Source organism: Passer domesticus, chromosome 9, assembly GCF_036417665.1.
Source record: "Passer domesticus isolate bPasDom1 chromosome 9, bPasDom1.hap1, whole genome shotgun sequence".
In the NCBI taxonomy this organism is placed as follows: Eukaryota; Metazoa; Chordata; class Aves; order Passeriformes; family Passeridae; genus Passer; species Passer domesticus.
In genome coordinates this window covers 27,678,716-27,697,930 of record NC_087482.1, presented here as the reverse complement: position 1 = coordinate 27,697,930, position 19,215 = coordinate 27,678,716, and the positions used below count along the sequence as shown (strand labels likewise).

The 19,215-nt window shown below is 43.0% G+C and overlaps 1 protein-coding gene across 2 annotated transcripts in view; it reads right to left on the bottom strand.

Annotated features, from left to right (window-relative positions):
• Positions 1-19,215, bottom strand: part of VGLL4 (vestigial like family member 4) — a 77,235-nt gene that overhangs the window by 38,582 nt on the left and 19,438 nt on the right. The window contains exon 1 of one of the 2 annotated variants that reach the window (XM_064432215.1): positions 6,192-6,719. The exons of the other annotated variant lie outside the window; for it this stretch is intronic. Within the exon in view, the coding sequence (XP_064288285.1) occupies positions 6,192-6,273 (82 nt within the window). The 5' untranslated portion in view covers positions 6,274-6,719. Of the gene's footprint in view, positions 1-6,191; positions 6,720-19,215 lie in introns of those variants that run through there. 2 annotated transcript variants of the gene reach the window in all.

Genomic DNA, 19,215 nt, shown 5'->3' with positions numbered 1-19,215 from the left:
AAGTCCCCCAGGCTCGCCTTACCCTCCGATCAGTGCCAGCTACTCCTGCTATTAAAACCAAACCTCTTGCAGCTCCATCCATCTGTGACTGAGGTTTACAAGTGGGCAGAGATAACCCTAATTAAGAGCTCAACTGCCTGCTCAGTGCCCTGCAGGATCCATGTGCCCCCTTCCCTCCCAGGACACACACCAGTGCTCCCTGAGCTCCACTCACCGCTGAGCCCCTGCTAGGGAAGGCTGAGAGTGAGAACATGGACAAGAGCTGGGAGATGAAGCTGCAGGGCCAATCTGCCCCCAGGAAATGCAGAGGGAGCCTGCTGGCACTGCTGGTGTCTGTCCCTGCCCCTCAGCCTCACCCCACAGCTATCCCCAAAGGCAGGGACAAACAATGCCCCTGTGTGTGCAGCTATCCGGGCTGATCTGAAGAGCAATTTGCAGGGGGATGATCCGGGCTGCAGGAAAAACTGGCTGCCTTTAAAGAAGGAATTCAACCCCAAAGCCCTGCCGGTTCTCTAAGGCTGAGGAAGCATAAAGCCATTCTTGTAAACACTTCTCCAGGAACTTGCGTTCGCCACTACCTCACACTATTATCAGTGAGAAATTATAGGCTCTGTCCTGCTGGATTATTGTTAGTGTAAACAACTTTGCTAAATTGCTTGGCACTCTGTCTGCATGCAGCGTGTTCAAACTCTGCAGTCTATTCAGCCAAAATCAAATATAAAGGCCCATCTGTATTAAACCTCAAGAAGAAATTAATAGACGACTATTTTCATGCAAAGCAGATATTTAAAAAAGGCAAAGCCAATACATATGGATGAACTTTTTCATTCATAATTTTAGATGCCACACAATGAAGACTGTTGTTTAAGCTTTATTTTTTCTCTAACAGCTCTCCATACAATGCAGTGCATTGTTCAAACTCTGGAGCAATTTAAGCTTTTTCAATGTCTCCTAAAATCCCTGGATTTATATCCAAAGAGAGCTGGCACTGTAACAAATTTGACTTGTGAGTAACAAGTTACAGCCTTTAAGCAAATTGCTCATTAACACAGACTTCAACTTACTGCTACAAACCTCACTACCTTTTATCTCAGGAAAAAAAATATGCTGCCTATCTTATCTACAGAAAGCTGTCGGATAACACTCTATTATATTTGGGTTTTTAATTTCCTTGTTTGAGTTCTCAGTACAAATGCTGAACTAGCATCCAGGGTGAGAACAACAGAACTCCAGGGGAAAAAAAAAAAAGTTCAAGTATGACCTAAATCTATCCTGCCTTTGATGAAGGAGGAAAATAAACTGAATTTTGATGTCAGTCCTGAAGAGGCTATTCCCAACTTCATGCTAGGAGGAAATGAGCAAGAAAAGCCCAACTGTGAAGCCGGGGCTCTTTGTTGTTTTCCTGAAGATGAAAGAGATTGAAAATGCAAAACCCACAGAATGTGCTATAAATGGGGAACATTCTGTAGGTGCATCTTAATTTACATGGCTTTGAACAGAAATTTTACACTGTGCTACAAATAAGAACACTTAATTTGCCGTGAAGGAGATTCTTATCCAGTCCTTAGCAGGAGAATAGTGCTTAAGTCATTTTACATATTTAGAGACTAACCCAAACTGTGCAGCTAAGAGGAGAAACTGATGGTAGAGAAAGAGAAAAATGCAAGGTCAGCAGAGAGAGCTGATGGAAACTCTTTTTTATAACTTAAGAAAACATGTTGCATTTCATTAAAAAGCAAATGAAGTTAGCAGGATCTGTGCCTCTGATAGCAAACATCTGAAGTGGCCTTTTGGGGAAGACACAGACATTTTCAGGATGCTTTGCAGTGCCCTGAGAGGACACCCAGCTCTGCAAGCCAAGGAACGCTCCAGCCTTACAGGAAGTCAGTGAAATAATTATGTAATATGCCACTAACTAATGAAAGCTGTCCTGTAACCAAAAAGGGGTGTTTTGCTAGAAATCTGGATCCAATTTTCTCCATTAAAAAAAAAATCCCAGTCTTCTGGATTATCCAGAGAACTCTGCATAACTATGTTGAGTGCTCCAAGTAACATGCCTGGGGGATTTCTTAGCATCTTATTGCATTTCTTTATACCTTTCCCAGCACAGCAGTTCCAGCCCTGAGAATGCAGCAATAACCCAGAGCATCTGAAACTGGGAGAGAGAGAGGAAGGAAGGCAGAAATCTGCCTTCCAACACAGCACCATCTGTGATAAACAACAGAACGAAAGGGATGTGCCTGGAGACTGCTCCTCCTCATGCATATTCCGTGGGAAAGCAGCAGCCAGAACTGGCTGGACAGCCCCGGAGTCAGAGAGCAGCATCACCTGTGCTCTGTTTTGTTTAACTCTGAGCACTCCATTACCTCAGCACCGGGCTCAGAAGGAATATTGAGCTGCAGTTAAGCGAGTTTCCACCACCAAACGAGATGCAGATGTTGCAGCCCTGAATACCTGCCCGGATCGAGTGGCTGTCATTCGATAGGCAGTGCTGGGAATGCCAGCCTGCCTCCAGTGCTGCTGCTCCCTGGCCCCTGCACCTCCGCAGGGCTCCCGGGAGCTTCCTCGCGGCCCTGAGCTCATTAGGAAGAAAACAATCATCTGAAAGCACCACTCATTAAACCGGCCATTGTTGATCACTGGCAGCAAATGTTGAGGAGAAGAATATCAGATGTATTCACGCTAAAGATGAGTGTCCAGATGCCAAGGCAACAATTCTCTAATTATTTCTTCTTTTCTTTCCCATTGCACCAAAACTATTACAATAAATTGCTTGAAATGCTTGATCATCACTAATATAACTGACCTTTTCCACTGGTGAGGACCAAGCATTCCCATTTCAATGATTTAAAAGTTTTCTTTCAAATGCCTTTTTTATGCAACTTGTTAAAAAAATCCCAACTCATTAACATTCAGATTATCCTCCAAAAGCATCAGTTGGATTTGGGGCATCATGGGGGCTCCAAGCTAGTAATGAGATTAAGAAAACCCTCCAAAGGACACAAATAATCAGTGCAAAACAAACGACCCTGAGGAAAGGAAATGGCTTTATCTCATGTTTCAGAGTTATGGACCCCTTTCTAAAAGTCTTTCCCTTCGTTTCTGGTTATAATCCTTTTCCTGGCTGTGGCTGTCTTAATTACATGAGTGTGCAGAAATTTCCAAGAGGCTACAAAGGCACCTTTAGAGGTCATTTAGAAACCTCCTGCTCAAAACCAGCCTCAGGTAGGGTGGGATGCTCAGGTGGGATTTGAATGTCTCCAAAGGTGGAGACTCCACAGCCTCTCTGGAGAACCTGTGCCTGTGGCTCACCAACCTCACAACAAAAACTGAAAGAAATCAGCCCATGTTTGAGAAAACAGCCAGCCTCAGGTGAGGTTTCACCTGCAGAGCCAAACCTGCGGCACAGCCTCACTTTTGGACAGCTAAAGGGAGAACTTCCAGCTCTCCCATTCCCAGCCCAGCCCCAGCAGGAGGACAAATTGCTGTCCACAGGGCAGATCCCATCTATGGTATCACCACTTCTTCTCTTCCCCCAGACAGGAGGCCAAAATCAGAGATGTGTTGAATGAACTAAACAGCACTTGTTTCCAAAATCAGAGATGTGTTGAATGAACTAAACAGCACAACATTTCCATGCTAGGAACTCCATGGCTGGAGTGTGACCACGAATGGCACAATTCAGGAGCAGAGTGAGATGCAGGCACAGCTGAGGTTCTTGGGAGGTTCCTGCCCCTCCCAGGCAGGGAAGGCTCTCCAGGGCTGGCATTAACTCAGCAGCCTGCAGCTCACAGATAACAAATTGCTATCTGGGACTCTTGCTGGGCAAGAAAAAGCAGGACTCCTCTCAGGATGCAAATCACACTCCTCTGCTCCATGTGGAACTAAAGGGCTGCCAGATGCACACACTTGAGGAACTTTTCCTGTTTCTTAGGTATCAACACATCTCTGATGCACAGGCTGTTGCAACTCCAACAGTTGCAGTGCCAGAAGAGTAAAACCACCAGTAAACTTCATAAAACATGCTGACATAGCTCACCAGCACAGAAATCATCTCAAAACCCAACAAGAAATGTTTCCAGAGAGAATCCAAAGGAACAAGGAACCCATCTATTTCCTGTGGCCTACAGGCCCATCACTCTTTCCTCTGAAATTTCAAACCTATTTTTATCTTATCCTGCATCTTCAGAAGCACTTTTCAGGAAGGCATCAATTTATAAGTAGTTCAAGTGTGGCCTTCTGTAAATCCTAATTAACTGAGCTTGAGAGGGCGTTTTGTTGTCAGTGCAGTTACTACTGCAACAGTGTCCCTGGAAAGACAAGATCCATCACTGCTGACACAACTCACTTCTAAAATAAATACTATGGCAGAGGCCAGGAAGATCTGTAGGCATCTCTAAAACACCCTTGGAGTTCAGAGCAGATGTTGCCAGTGTTTACACTTTTTAAACCACTGGGATATAAACACCTCACTATAAACACCACTGAAGTTTTGCTTTTCTTCTCTTCATTTTGTGTGTGTTTATTTTAGTGTTAAAAATGTTAACTTCCAGAATAAGGAAAATAGCAACAGATGTTTAACCTAAACAAAAACTGCTCCAGCGGAGTGTATTCCTTAAGCTGTTCTTTTGCTTTTGAACTATTAAAGCTAAGATCTGGTTAAATAACAATTACTGGAGAAGAGGGTGGGGAATAAAAAGGGGCCTGAAGAGAATCTTCCATAAATATTAGGCATAATTACAATGAATTGAACTAATGAGCCAAAACTACAGAGCAACAAAACTTAGTGAACAGAACGCTCAGAAAAATGTATTACATAAATAAAGCTTTGCATAAAACTCCACAGTCTTCATCAGAAGTTACCAACTGCTTCCAAAGAAAACACTAATTACTGCAGTGAAAAAGTTAAAGGATCCTGATGTGAAAAAGTTAAAGGATCCTGACGTGAAAAAGTTAAAGGATCCTGGAAGTTGTTTTTCTTTTTTTTTTTTTTCTTTTAAACGAGTGAGTTTTCTTGCTCTAACAAAGAAAGCGTGGGATAAGAAAGAAGTAGGGAATTCAACTTCATGGAACCCCAGCTCTGTATTTTTCAGCTCAATCTTCTGTAAAAGAGCTCAATCCGAGTGAATATATACATATTTGCACAGGAAAGAAAAAGCAGGAAAAAAGGAGAAACAAAGTTACTAACAGTACAACAGGGAGCCCCTCCACTTCCTAAAGGGAAGAAATGTGGCCATGCTGGTTCAGGGATAGGAGAGACTGTAATTTCCAAAGTGAGATTCAGCTGCCTGCGTTCTGGCCTGGCCTTTTTCTGAGCACTGTGAACTGCTATCTCCCTGGCTTGTGTACGCTCCTCATTGTTTCTTTCCTGACAACTCCAGCAAGTTTATTTTCTGAACGAACATGGAAAGCGTTCCTGCTGAATCAGAAAAAAAAGAAAAAAAAGAAAAAAAAGCTTTTCGCGGCTCTTGTGTGCGGCTACAGCAAAACCAGCCCCGCTGCCAAGCCGAATTAGCTCAGTGGTGCCTTTCTCTCCAGGCACAGCCAAGCCATAACCGCTTCTCGCAGCCGCACGTAGAGAAAACCCCGCGCAGATGAACGAACCGATTCTGCCCTGTTACCTCAGGCGCCTTCCCAGCAGGGCTCGCAGGAGGGCGGCGAGCCCCAGCCCGCCGGACACTGCGGGCCTTGTGTCAGGCCGGGGCGGCGCCGGGGGCCGGACAATGGCCACGGCCCCGGGACACGCCGGACACCCGGGACACGGCGGACACCCGGGGGACACCGGCCCTGGCACGGCCCGGCCGGGCCCACGCGTGTCCGGCCGCGGCCCAGCCCCGCGGCGCTGGGACAGACGGACAAACCCCAGACGGACAAACCAACCCCCGCCCGGCCCTTAGTGCCAGCAGTGCCGCCGGCCAGGGAAAGGAAAGTTAGAGCTGAAAACGCTGATTATGGGGGATTGTTTTTTTTTTTTTTTTTAAGAACAGAAAAAAAATCACAAAGAAAGAAATCCCTGCCCTGTAACAAAGCTCTGAGAGCAGCCCGCGGGGCGTCCCGCACTGGCGATCTCCAAAAACATCCCCGCTGACAAACAACAGCGAGCAGCGCTCGGAGGAGGATCCGTCCCTGGAAGGGATCCATCCCTCCCCGTGCGAGGGCACCGCTGATCTCCCGCGGCCAGGCACTGTTACCTTCGTAGCACAGGATGCCGATATTGTTGTTCATCTTGTCCAAGTACTGGTAGTTCAACAGGTCCATCCTCATAAACAGCATTTATCGGGCTGGCGGAGACGAGCGGCTCCGGGCGGGGGAGGCAGACGGTGCCGAGGCGCTCCCGGCTCCCCAAGCCCAGCAGAGGCCCAGCCTGGAGCGGGTCGGGAAGGGGGAGCGGGCTCCGGCAGCCCGGGGAACGCGCTGCGGGGCGGGGGGAGGGAGCCGTGCGGCGGCTTCCCGACGGCTCTCCCAAGTTTTAAAAAAAAAAAAAAAATTAAAAATAAGAGCGTAAAAGCGAAGCGAAGGCGGCGGGGCAGGGCAGGCAGGGAGGAGGGCGCAGCCTGCTGCGAGCGCCGGCGCTGACAGCGGCAGTGCCCGGCACTGCCCGCCGGGCCCCGCTCCCAGCGCGCTGCCCTCAGAGCCCGGCCCGCCCCGCGCAGGCGCCGCCGGCCGGCCGCGGGCGCTTTGTGCTCCGCAGGGCCCGGCGGGAGCGGGGGAAGGAGGGAGGGCACGGCCGCGTCAGAGCCGCTCGCACAGGAAACAGCGGCGGCAGGAGGAGGAGGAGAGGGCGGCGAGGGGAGGAAGCGGCGCTGAGGGGCCTCCTCCGGGCGCGGGGGCCGAGCCTGCTGCTCGAAGCGAGCTCGGCCTCGCTGCGCTCCCCAGCGCGGCCCCAGCGCCTCACCGCGAGCAGTAAATGCGGCAACGGCAGCCGTGGAATCGCGGCGTGGCATCACAGGAATGAAACATGGAATCACAGGAATGAGGGAGGCAAAATAAGAGGCGTGAGGCAATGGCCATTGGCCCTGTATGTATTTATATATAAATACTTTAAAAGGTTTCTCTCTCTGCACGCATTGCCACATCTCCACCAGGGCACAGCCAGATGGGATTTTTTAAGTGGTGAAACACTGCGGGCTCTGGCTCTTTCGCGGCTGGGATGGCAGAGCCGGGGAGCCCGGTGCTGCTGCAGCTGCCCCAGCTCAGGCTGGGGCTGCCCGCCCCTCTGCAGCCCCAGCCCGGAGCCCAGAGCTCTGACAGATGTGTGCCACTCATCCGGACACCGCGGAACATCTGGGCGGGTGGCAGCGGCTGGAACCGATGGGCATCAGCATTTCCTGCGGCTCATCAGCGCCTCAAGTCTCGGGCTGATACGAATAGAGAAATAAAAAAAAGCTAATGGAATCCTAATTTTCCCTCTGCTCTCTTCATCTTGGAGCACAGCTCATCCCTGCCCATCTGGGATGGGAAATCTTCTTGGTTCTGCCCTTGTGTGCAGTAAAAAAACGAGTAAAAACTTCATTTTCCACCCTGAGAACTTCTCCCCTCTGCTACAGAAGGGGAAGGGATGACATGACAGAGTGACACTTTGTGATGGCATTTTGAGAGCCACTGCTTGAATGCTCTGGGTATTTCAGCAAGAACAGGTAGCTTAAATTTACTTTAAATTTACTGCTGGTGTCTACTGAATATTCTAAGGAAGATTGCCTAGAACATAAAAAACGTTTCTCCCCACTGCAGATCAGATACACAATGCTGAGGTAACAGTACATTTCTGGAATGGTATCTAATACAAAGTTGCAGTTGTTTTACAAAAGTTGCAACCACGCAGACCAAAGCAGCCCATGCTACTTTCTACAAAGAGAAACATCTTCAATAAACAGTAGTGTATGGTGGTTTTTAAGCAGGGCATGAGAAGTTTTGCATACTGTGCATACTCAGAGATGTTCTACACCAATCCATCAAATTAAAACACCCATCGAATAAAGACATCAAGAGAAATTGGAGCCCTCTAAGATACAAACAACAATAAAAACAATAAACATTAAAAAAAAAAGGGGAGGCACGTTTCTTCAGCATGAAATGCAGGTTCCTCACCAATTTTGGGGACAATATTTTGGTATGTACAGTTTTTAACATAGAGAGAATCCCTGAATTCACAGGAATGCAACACATTTATTGGGTGCTTGGGAAGGACAAGAAAATAAGTATTTGATTTTTTTTCACTTTAAAATACTTAGATTTTTGTTGGAGGTGCAGGTGATGAGGGAGAAAACACTTTTTAAACTCCTTTAGAGCAGTTTTCTATGAGACAGGGGTGCACATGGACATTATAATTCCCAGTCCAACTTGAATTCTCTATATTCAAAGTTACATATTTCTTCAAGCTGTTTGGAAAAGCATGGTTGGGTGCTGTCCAGAAACCACTGACTACTCAGGAGTGCTGTCCAGACACTAATAAAGGAGTTAATTCTTCTTTATTAGACCAGTAGTCACTGGTGTGCAGGTTTTTAGCAGTAATGATCCCTGTTAGGTGAATGGCTTTCAGCATTTCAGTACAAACTCTGATTGGACTTGTCAAGTGTTGCATAATGAGCATGCTTCACAATAAATAATAATAATAAACTGTACCAAACACCAAGAGCTTTTTGAACTTCTAAATTAAAATCAGAATCCTGCAAACAAGGCAATGCCTAGTGAAAGAGTGGGGGGAGGGAATTATCAATGTAAACATTTTAAACCCAAAATCCACTCTTAGGAAAACTTTCTTTGAAAGAAAATTTTATCAGCTCAACAAACCCAAGTCCAGCAGACATTAACCTCAAAAGCTGACAGGGTCACTGCAAAGTACTTGGTTCCTGTCAGCAAATTCTCAATTCAGATTGCTGCTCATGTTCTGAGACCTTCCACTGAACTGAAACCAACAATCAGCGCATCGATGGCTGGCAAAAAACGCTGCTTTGCATCAGTTCCTTCTGCAAACCCAGAGCCGGGCTGAGGCATCTGTGCCTCACTGTCTGCAGTATTTCCTCTAGGATCGCGCCCTCCCTGCCTGCAGTGAATCCCAGCCCTGGGATCCGCTGGGAACAAGGCGCTGAACTTTAATTTAACACAACAGCAGCCTCTAGAGGTGAGGGGAGAGCCGCGGCTCCGTGGGATTGACGGGATTTTACTCCAACATCCCACTGAGCAGGGCAGAGCCGTCAGCCCCCCGGGGATCTGCTTCGGAAAGCAAATCCAGCCTGCACACGGCAATGTCTCACCTCCTCTGAAGGCACAAAAAGCAAAGTAAGGAAAGCAAAAAGAGCAGGTAAATCACCACTGTAAATCACCACCACTTAATATAAAAGTAAATCCTTACAACTCTGTATTATTCATCTGGATTTTTGTAGGGAAAATCCTTAATATATCAAGTCTGTGATATCAGATTTGACAGTGAGAGTTTGTAGGGGTTTTAGAGCATTTGAACAAACACTGAGCTGCTTTAGGGCATTACAAACATACAGGGAGTTGCTTTTTTCTGTGCCTTTTCTCTGCCCTCCTCGACCCTCTCCTCTCACATGTGCTGCTGCCTCAGGCAGTGCTGAAGAGCCTGAGAAAATAAAATTCCTTTGGTGCCTGCACTCCACAACATCTTCCGGGGGAAAATGGCAACACTGGCTGAGAATCAACCCCACAGATGGGAGGCAACTGCAATTCCACCCGTGAAGATCATCAGCAGAGAGCAACTATTGAAACAGTGACCAGAAAAATAGTCTTTATAGAGTGGGACACGCTCTGCTGTGTCTGTGTGGCCACAGGCTGCTCAGCATAATTCCATTTCTGAGTCGATAATTATCAGCTGCAGCTCCTGAGGTCAGACAGGCACCTACTGAATCCTCAATGCACACTGAGGAGGAGGTGGAGGAATAAAGCAAGAACTGTTAAAAACAGGTTTTACCATTTTTCTTGCCCTAAGAAAAGAGCAAATTCGAGTTGAGGGTTGCTGGGTGGCGGCGTGCCTGAAGGAAAAGGCTTTTCTTTTTCCACGCACTCCACGGCAGTGGGTGGGAAAAGCTGCTCTCAACATCCCTGGTTTTATATATGTTAGAGTGCACTGCACAGGAAAAAGGCAAAACAAAAATTCCCCTTGAAGCAGGATGAGGGGTTTACTTTGAAATCCATTCAGGTGTGATGAGGAAACACAGTTAAAATGGACTGAACACACAGCAAGCCCCGAAATGGATGACAAGGAAAATGACATTTCAAGTTCCTTGCAAGCAGCAATCTCCCAGCTGTGCCTCTGGGATCCACAAACACAACTCTTCCCTCAGTGAGTCAGATACCACAAAAATAACTTTACACACTTCTTACAAAGCATTAAGCACTCACAGCTGCCCTAGAAAACAGAAGATATAAAAACACACATCATTCCTATGTGCATTCTTCTACTTTTTTTCCTTAATCATAAAGTTGCATTACAAATAGATTTTAATCATGCCCAACTACCTGTTCCCTTAAAATAAATCAATAATTAAAGAAAGCCCCATCAGGTAGAATAATTAAAATGAATCAATAATTAAAGAAAGCCCCATCATGAAGGGCATCTCTGAGCTCAAGCTGGTGCATTCCTGTTTGACCTGTCCCCTAGTTAAAGGTTTCAGCCATGTGCCAGACATTATAGAACACAAAAGATGCCTTTTTAATTATCACTGCAGCTTCTCAAGCCTGAAATAGGAAGCTTACACCCAAAATTGTAACGAAAGAATTTGTGTCTCCTATCATTCTTGTCATAACCTAAACGTAGGGAATGCTGCTTAAAAATCCCAAGCACAGCATCATCTAGTGAGGAAATGAGTTTGTGAGTGTGTGAGTGTCACAGAGTGCTGGGTAACTCACACTGGAATCCCCAGAGAACAAAATGCCAGGGAAAGCAAAAACACAGAGATGCCTAAGAGTGTCTGGAGTTGCAAGCACTGGTAGGGCCCAGGAATAGATGGCTTGTCTGGACTGGCAGATGGACTTTTTTAAATTTCTTTTTTTTAAATTATTTTTTTAATGCCTTGCTGTACTGCAGTTCTTATTCTGTACTTCAGTTCTTATTCTGTACTACTCACTTCTTTAAAGACACCCAGATTTCAAACAGCATCTCACTGCGGTGATAAATAACATTTCAGGTCACTTGTTTGTAAATACTGAGTGATTTAGGTCCAGCTATTTCATACCAGATCAGAAAATTCCAAGGTTTTTATCAACTCAAAAAGCTTTTGGTTAACGAAAACCTTCCCTCAGCAGCAGGAACCATTTGTCTCCCACCCTGCACATACAGAGCTTCCCTTGTAGGTGTGGGGGGTTTTTGTTTGTTTGTTGTTTTGGGCGTGGTTTTTTTTTTTTGTTTTTTTTTTTGTTTTGTTTTTTTTTTTAGCAAAAAACCTCGCATTTAATTCTGGGTGAATATATAAAACAGGCACAGAGGTGCTGGGTGAGGCCTCTGGTTTATCAAGAATATTTTCCATTTCTCACTGGTATCTTGGAGCTCTCAATTTGCTGGTGTTTTTCTCTTTTTGTCCTCGTAGGCTGGGCTGAGAACACTTCAAAAATGCAGCTAAAGCACACAACAGATAAATCTAGTTTATCTGGGTGGGAAAATTGTTATGTGCTAATTAGAAACTTGATAATATTTTCTGGTATTTGCATACTAATTTAAATTTCTGAAGGGTTGATGATAATCACAAACATAATTCAACTTGAACTACAAAGAGTCTCAAACACCACCGGAGCCTCCAGATGCAAACAGTGAAGTGCAAACCTTGCCATGCCCTGACATTGTGTTAGCAGGGCAAAAAATCACTTTATAGTCTTCCTATAGGAGAAATGAGAGGATAAGAAATAAAAAAGAAAATTTAAAAAAGAGAGATTACTAAAGAAAAAATGCCAATTTTAAGTCGGCTTGATGCTCAGGCATCTAAACCACTTTTAACTTAGGAAAATTAGGAGCCAGGCTGTGTTTAGAGGTTAGATTTCAAAATTACCGTGTGTATCCCTCAGCTTTGGGAAGAAGCAAATCCAGTTTGCAGAAGCCACTAATGGCAGGGTTTAGAAATAAAGCAGAGAACTCTAAGATTGCTAAAGTCTTTGAAAACATTTCCCCTTATAGCTCGCTTGGCAAGACATGAAATACACTTTTTTATATAAATAAATAAATAAATATATATATATATATAAATGTGTATGGCCTGATTGAGCTCAGGTATTAACATATGTAAATCTGTGGAGCTGACCTTGCTTGCACACAGAATATTTCAATAATTATAATCACCTTATAAGTGATACAAAACCAGGATTGTCAATGCTGTCCCATGCCCTAAAATCAATCACAACTTTTCTTACAGAATGGAATAATTTTGGCTTCTACACATCACAGCAGTTACTTATCCTAAATTTTAAGATTAAAATATTAATAAGTAGCTATTGCAAAACCCAATTATGTAACTTGCAACTTATTCCATTAAATTAAAATGAAATTTCATTCAAGCTCTAAGGCTATTCTTTTCCAATTGAGGGTCTTGTTCTCTATTATTTCAAAAGTATTTGACCTTAATAATATTTTTTACCACACCTAAAAAAAAAAAACCAAAAAAAAACCAACCACACCACAAACAAACAAACAACCCAAAACAAAAACAAACCCAACCTTAAACACACTCACTTATCCCAAATTTTAGTGCTCACAAAAACCCAGCCACCCACAAAACCTTTGCTCAGGATGCTGAGAGGTGTCCTCTGGATTATTGGAAGAAAAAGAACAAAGAAAACAAGAAAAAGAGCAATGTCCTTGCATTATTTAAAGTATTAATACAAGAAGAGAATATTTTAGTATATAGATATATAATACCATGTATTATTTATTCACACACATGGATGTGTGCAGGTTTCTGTAGGACACAAGTGGAATGTTATAAATGGTCCTAATCCCACTAAATCCTGCAGAGGATGCCCTTGCTGTCCAGAAGTACAAACGCAGGTCTCAGAAACAGAGAAATAAGAGGGAAAACCTCACAGAAGCAGTGCCAAAGCCCTCCCTGTCCCACTGCACAACCTCCCAACACTGCTGCTCTCCAGGCAGGACAAGGCCTGGCAGTGAATGGAAGCTGAAACCCTTTTTCCAAAGGATCAAAGTTACCATTTCCAATTTTACAGGTACCTTTTCCTTCCAAAAACTAAGCCCAGAGAATGCTGAAAATTCCCCACCAAAACTATTTTTCAGTGGAATCAACACTAGTTTTTTTTTTTTATTGTGCTTTTGCTGTTTTCACTACAAAAAGAAATGGGAAAAATAAGGGATTTTCATGTTTTGGATTAAAAAAAAACATTTATTTGTTATTAACTTCCAGCTTTCTGACAAACCAGTAAAACCTATATTTACATTTCCCATCACTTCTCCTCTACCAGCTCTGCCCAGGTTTTCTTAGGGGTCACACAACCACCTTTAAAAGCAGAGACCATTCTTTAAACCAAATTTTTGGCTTTTAATTTACCAGAAAGTCAAAAATCTCCCTTAATTTACCTAAAATCTCCTTTAATTTACCAAAAAGTCATCAAAATCTCTCACTGCCCCCGCCACAGCTTGTCCTCAAGGCCACGAGGAATCCCAGGTGCTGCAGGAATTTGCAGTGACCACAACCTGAGCTTTGTCATGTTTTAGCACTTATTTGTTTCTTACCCAGAGGCAGAGAGGAAAGGATCACAGCTACCAAATTTTAACCACAAAAAAAGCATTGGCTCTGCAGATTTGTGGGGTTTATATCAGGTTTTTTATATCAGTTTTTCTTTTCCCCAAGGCTGACATCCACCACGCCTTCACTTCCTGAAATTCAGCATTTCCCCAAAAGTGACAAATATTCCACAATATCCCCAACATTTCCTCAGCCTTTTAACATGTTTTCCATCTTAACATCCCCTTTCACTCACTTCAAGCTGCTCTCTCTCTCCTTCCAACAATCCCAACACCTTCCTCAAGCTGTGTTCTCCACCCACCCTAAACCCATTCCTCTCTTCCTGAACCTCACCCAGAGCTCCCATCCTGTCTCACCACAATTTCCCAACCAAAGATTAATTCTTCATGGCCCAGGCTTTAAAATTTCCTGTTTTCAGGGAAATTAAATTCCAGGGAAATTAAAAATTCCATGTATCACTCCAGACCAGCCCCTGGACAGGTCAAAGCACTTTTGGTGCTGTGGCACCAAAAGATACTGAGGCATGGGATGCTTTAATCCCAAAAATGAAGTGCCAGGTCACACTCTCAGGGTACCTACCCCCTTAACTCTCCCTGTCCTGGTTCTTTGCCTGTTGATTTTTTATTTCCTTTCTCTCAAGCTACAGGTGCTCTCAGATCCATGAACTCAGTGTTTGTTTCTCCAACCCAGTGATATTCCACCTGCTTTCCAAAAAGCTGGAAAAACAGATGTCCTGGCTGTACTGGAGTTCACATCCGCCTCCTTCCAGAGCAAAGGGGAAAAAGGCATTATTTTGGGACAGGACCAAAGAGGTGGCTAAAGAGGAGGATGGTCCCAGCAGCTCTCCAGTGAGATTCAATTCCCCTATAAACAAATACCAAACAAGAAAAAGAAAAAAAAAATCAGGTGTAGGTGGTGAGCTGGGCTAATTACATCAATCAGATTATTGCCAAAAATTGTGGGCTTGTTGCTTGCAGAAGTTGGAGGAACTGAAGTGTCATATGGCAATGATTGCAGGGCCAGGACAATGGAAGGAGGAGTGACATCCCTGTGAGAGGCACTGATTTGCTGCAAGGGTGACAAACAGGGGCAGGCGTGCAGCAACAGGCACCAGAGCAGGGCACTGCAGCCTCACAAGCAAAGATCCCGGTTTATAAACTCAGCTTTGAGTTTGCGTCAGCCTGGGAGCGGGGCTGGAGCAGGACGGGCTGCAGCTGGGAGCTGCTCCAGGAACCCCCAGATCACACTGCTGCTGGGCTGGGCCTCTCTTTGGAAAGGATCAGCAGCAAAAAGGCTGGCTGCAAAGCATTTCACTTAATAAATAAAGTATTTTATAAAATAATATGTTTTATTTATTAATAAATAAATAAAATTAATAAAATAAATAAAATAAATCAATAAATAAAACGCTCTATTTATTAATAAAATCAAAAATAAATAAAATATTAATAAAATGCCTTATTAATAAATTAATAAAATAAATTAATTTTATTTATTTATAAAGTAAATAAAATTCATTAATAAAATAAATAAAATAATAAAACTATTAATAAAATAAAATAAATATATAAATAAATAAGATATAGATAAAATAATATATTATAAAATATAATATGAATATATTATATAAATATATAATATCTGTTATATATCAAAATATATAAACATATAAAAATAGTATAAAATATATATTAAAATATAAATGTATATAAAACATCTTAAATTATAACTAAATATATAAAATATCTCTATAGGAAGTATAGATATATAAAATATCAAATTATAAATTAATAATAAACAAATTTATAACATCTATAATATAAAATATATGAATATAAACTATAAAAATAATTTCCATGCAACTATACAAATAATTTATTAAAATTAATTAGATAAATTTTAATAAATTTTATACAATAATTTTTTGTTTGTTAATAGACTAAATTTTAAAAAGAGCCCAAAAACCTGAGCTGGAGACACTCTACTCTTTACCATTACATGCCTTAGGAATCAGTTTTCAGGATATTGTAATATATTATTTTTAAAATACAGAAATGTTTAAAGAGTACTGCTCCTTTTTTTGTCCATGTTCTTTATGTTGCAACTCCACAATATTGCAAAGTTTTGCAATGCTGATGCCTTTCTAAAGGCACATTTCTCCCATAGGAACCCGAAAACATTGCACACAATTCTTTTTTTCAGCTTTTGAATCTAACAGATTTTTTTTTTAAATCATGCAAATTAGGCCTCAAAGTGAATCCACAAGCTCAGAACTGGAAATTAAGACAAAATTTTTGAATTGAACATTTTTGAAGGCCGATCATGAAGTGCCAAAATGTTTGGGTTGGGCAGAACACAACAACTTTTAAAAGTTTTTTTTTAAATGCAGATGGGTAAAGGCTGTCAAACTACACTTTCTCCTTTGGTGTCCCATCCATCAAATGCACTCAGCCATGCCGAGCTCTTCTGTCTCAGAACAAACTCACTATCTTGAGCTGTCCCTGAAGTCACATACCTGGACACCCATAACACAATGGAACAAATTACAATTTTTATTATATATCCAGACAAGAATGCACCTAAAGTGAAGCCACGTCATCAGTATTTTGACTTCTAAAAGGTGAATTTTCTCACATTTCGTACAGACGATAGATTAGAAATGTTGTGCAGAATTTCTATCTGCAAGGAGCCTGGCAAACAGGAATCATTCAGTTTTCACCCGGGGCAAGTATCCAGCTCAGTGGCAGCTGCAGCAACCAGGCAGGAAGAGGAGATTTCCCTCAAGGCACAGAAGCCAGTCAGGTCCTGACTCTCCAAGGACCACGCCTTGCTTTCATCCACGCTCAAAATTACAAATACAAGAACTTCTGCTCTGGATATTCCTTTCAGGCAGAACCTGTCTGACCTGTTAATGCACTGACAATGCACCAGCCTTTATTGAAGTGTTATTAAAGGAACCCTGGTGGAACACCCACCTCCTTCTGCAGACTCTGCTCAGGCTGCAAGCGTGTTGGATCCCTGATTCCTGAGAATTCCAGACTTTCTGTGCTGCAGGCACTGACCCCCAGGAGAACACTGACCTGAGGCTGTGGAGAAGCTGCCAAAATGGAATGACAGAACTGGGATTGTGGGTGTGGAGTTTGAATAGAAATGTGTGATGTCACAGGGTGGAAAACTCAGAGTTTAAGGGTTTAGAATATTGTGATATATATAAAGCAAGATGAAGGGTTTAGGGCAGAGGCTGCTCCTTCTTCTTCACCTTCTTCTCCATGGGTTTGGGTGGTTTTGTGTAATTGGATAAAAAAGTCCCCATTGCGGTCATGGGTGGTTGGTCATCGGGTTAAAAGTGAAAATAATTTAGGTGTCATTTCTTAATTGGACAGTTTATCCTTAAAAGACCTTGTAGAGAGAGATTCACAGCTCCATTTTTTAGTTTGTTGGAGTGCTGTAGAACTCAGGGTTTGTGAGAGTGTGACATAGGTAAGAGCTAACAAACATCTGAGTCCCAACAAGAAATTCTGTCTCACATATTTAGACCGAACCCTGGCAAAAAAGAAGCAAAGACCCCACATAAACTCCTCCCTTTACCTTTATTGATGGCGGATATAAATTCAGATTTTCCCACAAGGAAGGTTTGGTCTCACAAGAAAGTGAAGCATTTAACCTCTACATGAGAGAGAAGCAGCCAGCTCCTGCCTGTACCTCTGCAAGCCCAGCATTACAGCAACCAAAACGCTGCAGTTTAGGAAAAGCTGGGTGAGCTGCATATCTTGGATGTTCTGGGGTTCTTGTGACCCTTCACACTTCTCAGTGAGCACAATCTGCTCCTGAACTTCAGCTGAAAACCCCCAACAGCCTGACTTGGGGCTCAGGAAGATGTCCTCACACAGTTTCTCTGATAAATGTAAGAACAAGGACTCCACATCCACGAAGCTCACAATAATTAGAATTAATTACTGTTGCTGGGAATGAGCCCTGGCAAGGCAGCAGCCCCAGTAAGAAATGTGCAGCGCAGATGATCCCAAGATCAAAGTTCACCTCGCAGAGTTATCAGCAGCAGGATGCAGCTCCAAAGGGAAACTCCCCGCCAGTCCTATCAGATATCCCCACAGATTCTCCCTGTGCACACATCCCTTCCACAGGCAACACCAAAGGAACATAAACCAGCTGCCTGTTGATTTTCCTGGGCAAATAACCCTCCCAGCCCCAGAGCCTTTAGATTTAGTCATGGTGCAGCAGGTTTGCCACCAGCAAATTCCTGTCACTAACAACGAAGTGGGAGATCAGCAGTGCTGCCAGCGTGGAACAACATCATCCCTGGCCAGACTTCTGCCTGAAGTTTTACTTTTATGGAATTTGATGCCACTGAGAAAATCCAGCTCTGGTGAGCTGTGTCCCATCTCAGCATTCCTCCTTTTTTCCTCTGTGCACAGGTGGAACGTGAATTTTTAAAGTTCAACCCAACCTTGCCAGCCTGGCAGCACCGCTGCTCCCATTCTCAGATCGTTCTGATTTACTGACAGGCAGGAACTTTGATTTTCATACCCCACTTTCTCCTCAGGGTCTCCCCACACTGAACAGATACTGAACCCTCAGAGCTCTGCCAGCCTCACAAGTGTTGCTAAAATGTGCTGAAGCTTCTCTGCAGTCAGACCAACCCCAGAGACAACCATCACACCCCAGAACATTTCAACATCATTCCTGTTGAGCTAATTTAGGCTTTATTTTGTACTCCCAGACAGGACAAGCAGCTCAGCTCAAAGCCTGCTCCATTTGGCTTTCCTTTGCTTGCTGGAAGATTGAGTTTGTGTCAGGAGTGTCTGTGCAGTGAGACAATCCCAAAGAAACCAATTAGCCACATCAGGATTCAGCAGCAGGAGTGATATCTGAGCACTGCCAGAGGTTATCAAATACCCAACAGTTTGCAAAGTTTCACAGGAAAAAAACACCTAAAAATACTATTAAATAAATCATAATAAAATTGATAATAATTTAAAAATACTAAAAATATTATTAAAATATTAATATATTTTATATATACACAATACTATATATAGTATATGTATAGCGTATATATAGAACATATACTATATATACCATAGTACTATATTTAATATAATATATTAAATATATTAATATACATAGTATATTTATATTTAATATTCTATATTTAATATATTATATTTACCTATACTATAATACTCTATAATACATTTACCTATATACTATAATAATATTATATTTAATATAATATTTAAAATACTATAAAATAGGGATACAAATCACTTGCTGTGTTGAATAACAAAGGTTGAAAATAAATCCTGCACCTTTGGCTGCCAGAGCTGAGCAATGTTGTTTAGGCTAAGCTCAGCACAGCAGTGATTGCAGACAAACAGGTCCCAGTGCAGGGAGTCAGCAGATGACAGCCAGCACACACCAATCCCAACAGAAACAGCAAATTCTCACCTTCACACACTCACACGTCTCCTCTAATATCCCAATTAAAAGA